The sequence below is a fragment of the Apis mellifera genome, linkage group LG9, assembly GCF_003254395.2.
Source record: "Apis mellifera strain DH4 linkage group LG9, Amel_HAv3.1, whole genome shotgun sequence".
NCBI lineage: Eukaryota > Metazoa > Arthropoda > Insecta > Hymenoptera > Apidae > Apis > Apis mellifera.
The window spans coordinates 8,844,251-8,858,256 of NC_037646.1; the positions used below are offsets into that span (position 1 = coordinate 8,844,251).

The 14,006-nt window shown below is 41.0% G+C and overlaps 1 protein-coding gene across 2 annotated transcripts in view; it reads right to left on the bottom strand.

Moving 5' to 3' along the window:
• Window positions 1-2,642: 2,642 nt before the first annotated feature.
• Window positions 2,643-14,006, bottom strand: part of NLG-3 (neuroligin 3) — a 249,371-nt gene continuing 238,007 nt past the window's right edge. Inside the window, exons 7-10 of one of the 2 annotated variants that reach the window (XM_016913823.2) lie at window positions 7,027-7,178; window positions 6,828-6,940; window positions 5,143-5,273; window positions 2,643-5,060 (exon numbers count right to left, since the gene is read on the bottom strand). In XM_016913823.2, the coding sequence (XP_016769312.1) occupies window positions 4,479-5,060; window positions 5,143-5,273; window positions 6,828-6,940; window positions 7,027-7,178 (978 nt within the window). In that variant the 3' untranslated portion in view covers window positions 2,643-4,478. 2 annotated transcript variants of the gene reach the window in all.

Consider the following 14,006-nt stretch of genomic DNA (forward strand, 5'->3'; position numbering starts at 1 on the left):
CGTTTCATGTTAGCGCAATAACGAAGTATTAACCAACTACGCGTATCGTGGATACGTAATATTTCTCGTTTGGCTTGGAGGCTAAGAGTAGATGTAGCGATCGCCGCATACACATACACACGTACAAACACACCGATTGTATCGCATTTATTAATTATTAATGGGATGACGCGCGCTCGTAGTCATTTTTACGATCCACGCGTTTGCTCGTGGCTACACACAACGAACCGAGAGAAATGCGAATAAAAGAAGGATGCGTTTCGTTTCGCTCAATGTTCGATTCGGCTCAATATCGAAGATTATGTTACAACACTATGGCACGCTTCGCTTAAGAATTCGTTACACACTTTCTGTTCAATTATGAAAAAAAAAAAAAAAAATATGCCTTCTACTCATCATCGATTCTTATTTTTCTCGATAATACAACGATAATAATAATTAAAAAAAAAAAATCTCGTGTATCATCCCTTCCGAAATCGCACACCGTTTCGCTTTTTTTATTTCCATCGAACGCGTAACGTCTAATTATCTTCTATCCATTCTTTCGCTTTCATTCCTTTGTTATCGTATCGGGTTCAAATGTTTGTAAATTCGTACGAATTTCGAACGATATTCTGCCCGAGATATATATATATACATACATGTGTGTATACAATTCGTAGTGTAACAGCGTGATTTAATCACACAGGTACGGCAATCGGACGATTCCATCGTGGCGTTATAGCCGTGTTATCTTCCCAGTCCTATTACGAGGCTCCTCGAAAACAGACGGTTCCGTATCTGCAACGCGTTCGACTGTATATTCGTCGCACAATGGATCGTCGCGATAGATCCTCCCTTAGGAGGAGGGGACAGAGGACCAGTTTAATCCAATTACAATGGTGCCGTAACTCGATTGAGCCGCTAGTGTAAACGAATACTGCCGCGATACTTGTACTTAGTCATGTTATACTTCCCGATACGATGTTTGCCGGCCCGCATCCGGCCGACCTCGGGGCGCAGCAAGCGTGTGGATCCACACGCGCTATCGTCCCCATTGTGCGTCCATCGAAGGGCCATGGAATGCCATGGAAGCTCGATCCTCCAAGTTTCGAGAGATTCGAAAGAGTTCTCCGGCAATCGGAACTTTGAGAAGTTAAAAGCGGGCCGTTAGCGAAGTTTCGATTCAACCTAAGCTAATCGGAAAGTTGGGTAAAAAACGTGAGGAGCGATTGTTTAATTTCTCTCTTTCTCCTTTTTGTTCCTCGTTCCTTTCTCTCTTTCTCTTAAATTTAATTTCAATCGGAATGAGAATATAATCGGTCCGGACTTTTCGTTTCGTCGGAGAACTTTTTCCGTCAACGTGAACGTGTTGGTGAGCGAAGAGCGAATAATTAGGTAAGTCTGGCAAAAATATACCATTCGAAAGGAAGTTATAAGAAACCTTGAGAAAGAAAAGTTACGTTTTCAATTCGATCAATAAATGAAAATTTCAAACTGTGGAAATTTGGGTTGCAGAGGAGGGAATCGAAGGAAAGACGTAATGCGGATCCATTGAGAGGAAAAATCGATTTTTGAGTTGAAGTAGAATCGACGGAATTTTGATCGAAGTTTTATTTTCCAAGATAAAAGAAGAAAGAACGATTATTAATTTGAAGCAAAGCAAGAATATCGAGATGAGTATTTTGAATCGAATTTAATAAAAGCAATAATAACGATACTTAATTATCCGAAAATTTAAACGAGAGATTTTATCGATACTCATATATACAGTGATTACAGTAAAAAGAGGGAAGAAAGGGAGAAAAATTTACCATTTTTTCCAGACTTATTAATTCGTTCTCTCTCGTTCAATGTATTCAATATATTTATTGAATTTGTATTCGACGAGAAACGAACAATCAAGAACGTATCGCGAAAAGTCTTTTGTCTATATTGTGTACGTTATAAAGGCACGGTTTCGAAACGAGCTTTTACGAGATTTTTGCAAACGTGTCATAATTGTTGGTTTTCACAATTCAACTAGTGGAGCTTCAAACGAAACGAATCAATAAAGATTTGCGCTCACGAGCCCGATTTCATTTTCGATTCATTTCATAAAACGTATCGAGATTGAAATATTTTTTTCCCTTCCCCTCCATGCGCGTGCCGGATTATTTGTCAGCATCGGGGAAATAGTGGAAAAATGGAGGGGAAATCTCGTGTTCGCGTAATTGATCGGATATTCGTATCGATATTCGAGATTGATAATTACCGTCCAAACAGTTTTTCATTTGTTTGTTTTGATTACGCGACAGAGCCTCCCCTCCTCTCCAATTGAAATTCCCGGCCAAACTTTCTATGTTCTTTTAGCTATTTCAAATATGTCGCGCATTTCGCCTTTATCGGTTCGAATTTTATTAAACGGGTTTGATGAAATATTCGTTCGCGGTGAAATTCGTTCGTCGATTCATTTTCATCGCGGATTTGCTTTTTTTTTTTTCCTCCCCGAAAAACGTACCGATTCATTATCGCTCGTGTACACGATGAGCGATTATTCGTTAATTCTTTTGAACGTGCAGGGATTAATTTATATTTTTTTCATATCCATTCGCATGGAAGAAGAATATAATCGGAACGATTTATCATATCATAGAGGGGGGAGAAAAAAAAAGATAATCGAGTTGAAGGAAAACGTTCTGTAAATTTTGTAGCTAATAAGTAATTGTTTACACAGTTTATTGTAATGTCAATTATATACAAATTTAAAATTACGTCCACAGTGCTTCTACGCTGACCACACCATCTCGACCTTACTCGACACAAGTGCAATTACAATCGTACGATTTCTCGTTTTTTTTCGTCGTTTCAAACATCAGCAAAAAAAATTTTCGCCACAAACGACTCGATGAATCACTAAAAGTTTAATTATTCATTATTATTTACAGCTCTATAACCCATCCTGTTCTCATACAGTACGTCCACGTGCTTCTTAGAACGTTTCGCGTTCTAAAAAAAAAAAGGTAAGAAAAAAAGGAAAATGGAGTTGAAAAAAACGACACATTTCCTCATTTTATTTCTGTTCGAACCGCGACTACACACTTTTTTTTTCGAAACGATCAAAGCATTCGCATTTCGTATTGATTCGCGTCTCAATTTTCTTTTTTCTTTTTTTTTTTTGGCAGTATGCTGTTGCGTAATTTTAACGACGAATCGAGCGAGGTGATTTCCTCGATCTTTATTTTTTTTCCCATTTTCGGTTGGTAAAAAAAGAACTTTACGGCGCCGTACGTCAATTCGAGATCTCAGTTGCATCGTGTCATCGTGGCCCTTCGTCCTCGCTCCTTTTTGTTCTTTTTCTTAACTCTTGTATCCTTTATTGAGCTATCTAGGCCGATCGACACTACTTCCAGCTCCTTGATTTTCGCCACACGAGCTCATTTCCCGTGGCAGTGACAGAGCGTAGACAGATCGATTCGAAAGGCTCTGCTTCCTCCTCCCCTGAGAAGGCGACTCTCGACTAATTTAATAAGAAAATAAGAATGGAAGTCCGGTGGACAGTGCTGGAAGTGCCGTCGATGATGCAAGCGGATCTTACTCGAAGTTGGAACGCAAGTTGTAACGAGGAAACGAATCGAACGCACGAGTCGACGGCGAACGAGAAAGGCGAAGGCCTCGTCGAAGGAAATAGATCTATGAAACAACAACATTGGCCGGGACTCGTACGCGGATCCTTTCCATTCGAGGTGCAAATGGTTTGGAAACGGAATGCATATTTCATCGCATCGGTCGTAATTTGGTTGAACAGAATATAATTCGATGAAGTTCAATTCCTTGATCGGAAAGAAGGAACAAATTGTTCGGATCGTAAATAAGTTACAAAAAGTAGAGGCTGCGGATTCGAGAAACAATCGTTTCGAAAGGTTGGATGATCGGCGGGAAACGATTCTCGAATGTTCGCCCTCGAAAGATTTCTACTTAAGGTATCGTTATTACAATATCGAAGACTATGCGATTTTTCGGCAGTTGGTCGTACGTGTTTCTCTTCTCTGTTCGTTTCACGGAATAGAAGTAGAAAAGGATAACGGGTCAGTTAACGCTTTCACACGTGTCTCTCTATTTATACACTCGCGAGATTTTAGATTTAGTGTCGCGAACGATTCGATCGAAAGGATTCGGATTCGGCCAACCAACATCATCGAACGTCGTACCTTCCTGAAGATTCAAGAGGAATCTTGGAGAAGATACTTCGCGTATCCTGTTCCTCGTCGCGTAGAATCGTAGGAATGAAACCCCACGACGTATTTTCGATGTATTTATCCCTCTTTAACTCGAAGGCCTCGTCAGAACAGGCTTTCCTTCAAACGGCTGGCGATCACACTCAACCCCTTCGAATCCACGAGCAAACGGCGAATACCGTGAAAATCGAAGGAGCGGCTCGTTGGAAACCAATCCGAAGCTTCACGGGAATCGTGAATCGTTCGTAAGAGTTCAGCCGCACTCACGAGGTGCTCGTCGAGTCAAACCCTCAACTCGTCCATCACCTGCTGTTGATGATTGTGTCCCTTCTTCAACGTCCCCGTCCCACCGCCGCTCATCGCCATGCTCTCCTGTTGCAGTTGGTTAGGGCTTATGATGAGGTTTTGCCCCGGCTTCCCTGGTTTCGTGTTCTTGGGCGGCGGGGGTGGCATGGGCACGTGGCACGTGTTGTTCTGCAGATCGGCGAACTCGGGCGGCGGGATGTGCTGGATGTGGTGTCTCTCGGCCGTCTTCGTGTCGAGATCGCCGCAGATGTTGTTGGGCATCTGCCCGTTCTCTTGACGTTTCTTCGAGCAATTGTGCTGGTTGCTCTTGTCGCGTTGGTAATAGACGCCGGCGAAAATCAGCACGTTGAGAATGAGCAGGCTGCAACCGATCGCTATCGTCACGCTGAGGGCCGTCGAGTAAGCGGCGAAACCGTCCTCCGGCTGGACCGTCGAGTCCTCGAACGTCAATTCGCTGGGTGCCGCTGTCGAGAAGTTGTGAGCTCTTTCGGCCAGGGTCACCTCCGCCGTTGTCATCCTGGTCGTCGTTGGCACCCTCTGGATGAACCTGGGCGGCACCTTCAACGTGCGAATCCCCGAATTAGAAACTCTATATTTCGTCCATACGTAAGATAAAAAAGAGAGAGAATCGAGAGGATACCTGTTCGGTGTCGAGAAGATGATGCGATCTAGGAACGTCGTCGGAGCCAGGCTTGTGGAGATCGGGGACCAGGTTCAACCAAAACGAGAGTCTGTGCGCCCTGTAGTGGTTCTTCAGTTTCGACTTGAGCTCTGGAAACACGGATGAAGTCTCAGCCAGGTCAGAGTAGTATAGAGAGAGAGAAAGAGAGTGGCGCTTTTTTAGAGAGAACGACTCGTACTCGCGCGATAACCTCAAAAGACAGCCTTTCCACGGGAACCTTTTCATATTAACAGCAGGGTAATTAATTATTGTCGCGTGATAATCTCAGAGAGAGAGAGAGAGAGAGAGAGAGAAGCTTCGTTAGAGAGTACGGCTCAAAGTTGCAGCACTCGGTTGACGAGTGTGGAACGGTGTACGGAGTCAGACAGTTGCCCCCGAGGGCCGACTATGCGTCGACTTTTCTACTTGCGGCCACACGACGTGGCATAGTTTGAGCCGCGCTGCACTTCCGTGGCGAACATTCCACCGAGGCTGCGCCGATTCCCCACCGACTCTCTCTTCCTTTCGCTCTCTCGTTGCACCGCGCGTCGCAGGCAATCTCGCGCAGTCTAGACTTTTGTCTAGAGTCCGGACTTTAATCCGGGGAAAAAGGAGAATACGAAAAGAAGGGAAAAGATCCTTTTTTTCACGATCTTTCTCCTCAAAGGATAACTTTGAATTTTTCTACGGAGTATACACAGTGAGACTGTGCAACGAGCAACAACGGATATTCGAATTTACCTACTTTTTATCTTTATGAAAGAATTATGAAACGAAAAAACGAGGGAGTGTACGAAGAGAAGGGGAAACGGACGGGAAGAATCGAGCTAGTTAACAGGTCACTTGGCAAGGAATTTTCAAAGAAATGTTTTGAAAGAGAAGGGAAAAAGAAGAAGAAGAAGAAGAAGAAGAAGGAGAAAAAAGTGATTTATGTCCATTCCGGGGAGAATTCTTATTCTCGTCCAGCGATGAGAATGAGAATTATGCAAATAAATTTTCGCTAATCCTCTTAGTTACACGTACGAGATGCGTGGCGGCTCTGCAAGACTACGTTCATTATACACGTTTCACGAGTTAATCGGATTAAATAATAGTTTCCATTTCGAAACGAAACGCGGAGATTTCACCGAATGGAGGAAACGATCTACTCCAAAACTCCTTCCTCCCTCCACCCCCATCCCAGCCTCTTTCTTTTTTTTTTTTTTTTCATTCATTCCATTCGGCAGTTTTCCGGAGAGGATCGAATCTCCTTAACGAGAAACGTTTACTCCGCCTCTGAACGGTTAATGCCTCGAGATTCAAGCTGACGCGGAATCGTGAAAACTGAGGCTAATTGGAAACTCCAGCAAGCCGAGATTACGGGAGGAAATTAGAATGCATGGGAATCGAATATTTTTCTAAGGTAGCGAAATTCCCCTTGCTCAAAATTTCTCCAATTGTCTCGTGTAAAGTAACCACCAGTTATGTAACCATTTGTAATGGAAAAATCGAGGCGATTCTTGGATATCGAAAAATATGATATCTTCACTCGCAACAACTCGAAGAATCTTTCTTCTATGGAGACGAACGAACGAACGTCTCTTCGACCCTCTTAAAATATAATCGCGACTGAATGTCTGAAACCTGGAAAGCATAAGGGAAAACTCGATTTCGAGCAAACTCACCTATGCTCAGATACTTTTTGTGCACCGTCTCGTAAGCGATCCAATCGATGTTCTTCAACTTCGTTCTCTCGGGTCTCATCGGTCCGACGTCCGGCGTTCCCTCGTTCGGATTCCTGCACACACACATACACACGTGTGCATACTTATTGTCGATTTCTCGACGAGATCACGTACAGGCAAATTTCGTTCTACCACTCACCCTGTGCGCGCGAAATTCGTCAGGTAGAGTATCACGCTCTCCGATAGAGCCATCTCCGCCCTCGTGTAGTTCTTGGGCCAATGAGACAGGCCGCCTACCAACGGCGCCCCGAAAAAATATGGAAGATCCTCCCCGTGAATGCAACCTGGTTTCTGCAAATGAAAAATAATAAAGAAAAGATATATTTAATAAAGGGAATAGGAATAAATTATATAGTTATATAGAAGTGGATGCTTTTCTTCTGTTATATTCGACTCAATGTGTCAATCCAGTGACAATATATGTGACTCAACTCGTACATAAATATGTAAGAGTCTTCACATATACGTATATATATAAATTCAACGAAAAATGTCGATTAGAAATAAATTATATAGTTATATAGAAGTGGATGCTTTTCTTCTGCTATATTCGGCTCAATGTGTCAATCCAGTGACACTCAACTCGTACATAAATGTGCAAGAGTCTTCACATATATATATAAATTCAACGAAAAATGTCGATTAAGAATAAATTATATAGTTATATAAGTGGATGCTTTTCTTCTGCTATATTCGGTTCAATGTGTCAATCCAATGACAATACATGTGACTCAACTCGTACATAAATGTGTAAGAGTCTTCACATATACGTATATATATAAATTCAACGAAAAATGTCGATTAGGAATCAATTATATAGTTATATAGAAGTGGATGCTTTTCTTCTGCTATATTCGGCTCAATGTGTCAATCCAGTGACAATACACGTGACTCAATTCGTACATAAATATGTAAGAGTCTTCACATATACATATATATATAAATTCAACGAAAAATGTCGATTAGGAATAAATTATATAGTTATATAGAAGTGGATGCTTTTCTTCTGCTATATTCGGCTCAATGTGTCAATCCAGTGATGCTCAACTCGTACATAAATGTGCAAGAGTCTTCACATATACGTATATATATAAATTCAACGAAAAATGTCGATTTTAATACGATACGGGATTGTCAGTCGTATTTCAAACTGAACAGAAAGAATTTGAGAGCACGGAAAAATCGAGAGGAAGGAAACGAGCACGGTGTGTGCTCGACTAGCCTGGTTTTTCGAGATTACTCTGATTCCACAACTTGACCATGAAGGAAACTCGATCGCCTCTCTTTGGAAACGTTTCGTTTCGAGAACCGTCCCTCTTCGCGCACGATCGTTTCGAGATTTTCGAGACGAGAAGAAATTCGTTTCCTATTTTCCATTTTCCCTCCCCTTCTCCCAGCAACCATAATTCGCGATCCTCCTCCTTCGATCCTTTGGAAAATACAATTTTTCTCTTCGAACAATCCCAAGCTTTCTTTAGCATTATTTTTATCAAGGATAAAATAGTTTATTACGTATAAATCCATAAACGTAAGGAGTATTTAATTTTGATCGAAGAAGAGAGAAGACGAGGTGGTAAAATTAAAACGAATCGCGGAAACAGTATCGTTATAAAGTAGGAGCATCATGCTCGCGTGACAAATAGGGTGAGCTCGGGGCTAGATGAGAACATTAAAGAAAAAGTAGCCTGCGAGGACGCTGAAATATAGCTTAATTAAGGGGTTTTAATATCAGGTATTTATAATATTTATCTTTCAATCTGCTTCGACCAAATTCTCTTATGAAACTTAGTTAATTATGCAATCTCGAACCCTCGGACGAGATCGTGAATCAGGATAAAGTAACAACGAGGGAGAGAGAGAGAAAAAAAAAAAGAAAAGAAAAGAGCAAGGATAAAATGCAACGAGGGAAAATTCAAGTTAAAAGTTTGCTCGTGCAAAGGTGACGTACGAATATCTTTTAAAAACGTTCTCCCTCTTTTTCTTCGATTCAATTTTCGTGCATTGCACAAAGATATTAAACGATTTTCCGCTACATCGAATGCGAATATTTGTACTTCGTTCGAGAAAAACGACGATTGTCTCTGTATCCTCGATCCTGCTCGTTTTCCTTGATCAGATCCATTTTTTTTTTGGGTCAAGAGTTGTTTGGGGAAGGAGAAAATAAAGACGAGTCGAGTTCGGGTATCGAAAAGCGAAAAAGTTGCAGGCTCGAAAGTTCCCTTTGAGCTTGCCTCCAGTAATGGAGACCTTGTGCATCTTTTGTGGCGCCTCCGCTCCTAATATTTTCCTTATCGATTCCTTTGCGAGTCTTTGTCGCTCGTTGGAAATCATGTAGCTCGTTGCACTCCACCGGAACGGTTGCTTCTGCTTATTTTCAATTTTCTGACGAAACGACTCCCCGCGCCACGTTCGCGCACAAAAGGAATTGTCAAACGTTATTGAACACCGTCTTTGCAATCTGTGCGCAACGAAAGATTTCTCCTTTCAAACGTCTCCCCGGCTAGTATGATTCGTATACGATCGAGCCAATATTTGAGCCAACGAGGAGACAAGCGAGCGGTTAAAATATTTATATTACGTTGAAAATGGAGAGAATGAATTTTATCGATCGACTTCTAGTTCTAACGATCGAAATTCACGATTTTTCAGTTATCCGTCAACGTTTCGCTTTCGAACAAAGTGATTTTAAATTGATTCAACGTGCAGAGAAGATTACGATGCTGAAGACAGATCGAGTCACTCGAACGAGCACAATGTATAAGTAAGTATGTATTAATTCTAAAAAAATTTTAATCGACTTTTAACGATTTACAAATCTCTTCTTAAATGTAAATAGAATCGAGGATGAAACATCGTTACCGTGTATACCAATCACGAAATCTCTCGTCGTAATATCTACTTCAACTTTATACAACTTGTGGATGCCATCTTCCATCAAAACTATTGGATTCATCTTCACGGTGAAAAGATCTCGAGATGTTCTCGAGCGACAGTTTATCAAACACGTATGCTGATATTCTTCATCGGTCCACGAAGATACACGTAGATGAGTGATCTTCTTCAACGTTCTCCAATTCGTCCATTTTCTCCGTTCGTCCTCCTACGATTTTCGAAGGAAGTAGCAACATTTCTCAGCTACTTTTATTTATTCATCTCCTTTTGCAAAATCTTATCTTCCCTCGTAAACTCGTCATTACATAATTTCACGTCCCCTTTCTCCCCCTCGTTTCCACCCCTGCTTAATTATGACTCGAAACACCGGTTACCTTTATTTTCCCTGCTTTTCATCGTATTTTTTTCGTCCATTTTAATTAACGGATCGCCATTGTTTGTTGCCTCTCTCAACGAATTTCGCTCGGATTGAATTTTATCCTTTCCCTTTTCCTTTCCCTTCCCCAACGCGCAACCCTTCCTTCCCAATCTCGAATCTCGTATCTCCCCCGCCCCAGCCTCCTCCTTTCTTTCCATCTCTCGGCCAGGTGTAATCGATACGTCCGACTCCTCCGCGATGGACGCCGACCAACCCGCCACGAAAACGAACGAGGGGAAGCATTTGTATTGTCTATTCGAGAGGGAGCTCCCATGGAAGCCTCGGATAGATTCCCTCGCGCGGCAATTTTACAGCGGAATTTTTATAACGGACATATTTTCTCTCCTTTTCCTTTTCGTGCGATTTATTTCTCCTCTTCTTTTTTCGAGAACGGGGGGAGGGATCTCGAATTTCCTCCCTCCTCTCTTTGAATTCGATATTACAGGTTGCAGGAATCGATATCGGTTCTCTTGTAAATTCTCCGACCCTTAATACGCGGCTTTCTCATTTCCCCTCTACAACTTTTTCCGTCTTCTTTCTTCGCCCCCTCTCTCTTTCTCTCTCTCACGTTTTTTCATTTTGCATACGAACACACCCGGTCCACTCTGACAACAACCACGTTCTTGCCGAATTTGCAATTTTTATGCGAATATTCCTGTATATTCGTGGATACGTGAATTTTTCTTTTTTTTCCCCCTGAGATATTGGATTAATATTTCTCTCTCTTTCTCTGTCATTTTATAGCAAAAATGACGAGTATGTAGTACGTTTTCTCGTCTCTCTATCCACGATCAACAACCGATGCTTTTCCACGTATGCATATTTCGACGAATTTTCATTTTAAATTCTGAGAATTGTGGTGGTATTTAATAGCCAGGGAAAATATCTAACAAAGAAAGATATTTTTTTTCTATTCAGATTACATCAGGAGGCGTTAATGCTCCTCTCCACGATAGTTGTTGCACGAACAATGGAATGGTGCAACTGATCGATCGAATTAAATCAAACGATCAAGCCATCAAGCCTGAGCTTTTGATGTTCTTCTTTCTAGCAGGACAGGGCAAGACAGTTTTGTCGCGTTTCACGTCTTTCTCCTCTCTTCCCCTCTTTTTTTCTTGTCCTTGTGGAAAGTTCTTTCGAATAAAAGCAATTTCAGAAAGAATCATTAAAAAGAATTATCAATATCTGATAAAGCTTTACGGTTCAGCCGTAATATTTCGATCTCTTTTCCTTTCTCGCTGAAAGGATTTCACTCGTGCAAGTTTGGAAAATGTTGTTATCCCGATTATTGGATTCGTTTCAATTTTTGCGATCTTTAATTTAAAGAAACTTGAATAAACAACAATCGTTAACGACGATGGGATTAACGATGAAATTTTAAACTCGGGCAAAACGTCAAATTGCATTTTGCGCGAGTTTGGATCGAACGATTCGATTAAAATCAGGGATTTAATTTTTTCCCAATTCGCTTGTATTGCTCTCTATCCGGAAAATCTTGCGACGATAAGATTTATTGTTATCGTGTTGCTCTTCCGCGTATTTTCTCGCTTTCTTCCCTTTAATTTCTTTTTTTCCCGTATGTAATAATAATAATAATAATAATAATAATAATCTGGAAAGGTTTTTCCACTTTGTAAGTACGAACCGAATTCTTCGGCGGAAACACCGCCTTTTTTCAATTCGGAAACTTTTACATCCGCGCCCCGTAAAAATTTATTTTCTTGACGGAAGTTAATTTAAAAGTTCGTGGAAAAATCTTGAATTTCCTCCTCCTCCTCGATAAAACGAAATTTTTTCAATTTACCCGTCGATCCCGTTTCTAAAAAATAGCAAAATAAAATGGTCCGCTCGGTAGAATCCCACGGCTATTAATATTCACGAGTGAAATATTTAATGATGTTTGGCCGGCGATTCTAGAATCAATGGGGAGAAGAGCAGGGATGTTCTCGCGGCCTCCGGTTTTCACAATTTTCACCGATTACTCGAACGATAACTCGGTCGAATCGCGAATTATAAATGCAAATTGTCCGTCGTACCGGCGTCGAATTTATTAATTATTCGATATGGAAATCTATTAACGAATTATCGATCATTTCAAACATTCAATTTCAATATTAATGGTCAATTATTTTCTCTTTCTTTTTTCTTCTTTTTCTTCTTTTTCTCCTCCTGTTTCCCAACTTGCCGATGTTCGATTTTCATAGAGAAGAATAATCATCGAGGGGGAAAGCTTTCGGGGTGGGGGAGGGGAAAAAGGACAATTGTTGTTGAAATGTTTCGAGCGAAAAAATGATCGAGAGTTTCTTGAAAACTTTAAATTCATCCACTCGATCGATGAACGACTTTCCCCCTTCTTCCTGTTTCCCGATTCTCTTTCCTTCGTTCCTCGCTTCCCTTTCTTAAACTTTTTTTTTTTTAACCTTTTAAAATAATTTCTCCACGGAAGCAAAACTCCAAACTCTCTCTCTCTCTCTCTTCGATCAACATCCGTTTTCGATTCGGAAAATGACGAAGTCTTTAAAAAACTTTAACCGTGTTTCTCTGGGGGAGGGGAGGGAAATCTTTCCTTCAAGATCGAATAGCAATGATCGTGAAACATTGTCCACATAAAACGATAATACTTTTCTTTTTTTTTTTTTATTATGAATACTTATCTATCCAAGATTTATTTGATATTATTTGATCCATTCTTCTTTTTCATCAATTTTATCATTTCATCTAATCGAACGTGATGTTAAAAATATTTAGCACGATTATACGAGAAAGAAGAAAGTTTTAATTGGATCGAATCTTTGATATAAGATAATTAAGATGGGATTAACAAGCGGTTAACAACTGTATATATATATATTTTTTTTCACTCGCGTAACTTGGAATTTTTCAAACATATTTCTTCACACTCGCAGCGCCCTTTAAGCGGTTTGTATACACGCGCAATTGGCAAACGGAAGTTTAATCTCAATTCCGCTGCCACTCTGTCTTTGTCCGCGCTTTGACGGCGGACGCTTTGCACAGAGTTTTCCCCCTTTTACAAACTCGGCGTACCCACACCCACGGTATACACACGGAGCGTGTACGTAGTAACAGAAATTTTTCGCAGCGAAGGAACGTAATCCGCCTTTGCTACGCCGTTTTAAAAAGAAAAGAAGAAAAACCTTGGATCCACCTTACCGCGGGGAGGAGGGAAAATATAGATACGCTTTCAAAACGTTCTCTATTTGCGATTTAAAATTACGTTCTTTTTTTTCTTCCTTCCTTCTTTTTTTTTTTTTTTTTAAATTATTCAAACGACCCTCTCCCCTCAATGGAACGATCCTCCAGGGGGGGAGGGGTGTAACATCGGGATTGATGGATAGAATCGAATTGTAGGAGCTCTAATAACGGATGTAACGGATTTCGAGCCGATTTCGTTGAATATTAATCTTTTCCCGCTCGTAACTCTCTCTCTCCCCTCTCCCCCTCCATTTTTTCCCCTTTCGCGTTTACCAGAAACGAAACTCATGAGAGAGTATGGAGGGGGAGGGGGTGGAGGTGGAATCCGTCGTCGTAATGAATAACGGCCGCACGCTTCTATTGAATTTCGATTCCACTTTTTAAACGTTCTCTCGCGTTACATTCATATGAACACGTTTCGTTTAACAATTTCGACTCATCCGATCGTATGTCACGAATTTTTTCTTACGTATACCTCAATATTCGTAGCATTCGCGTCCGACCAGCGCGACCCTCTTCTACTCGCGACCCATTTTCATCGATCTACACTTATTCATTTTTCCCTATCCTTCTTCGAAGTCATATTTCACGAACGA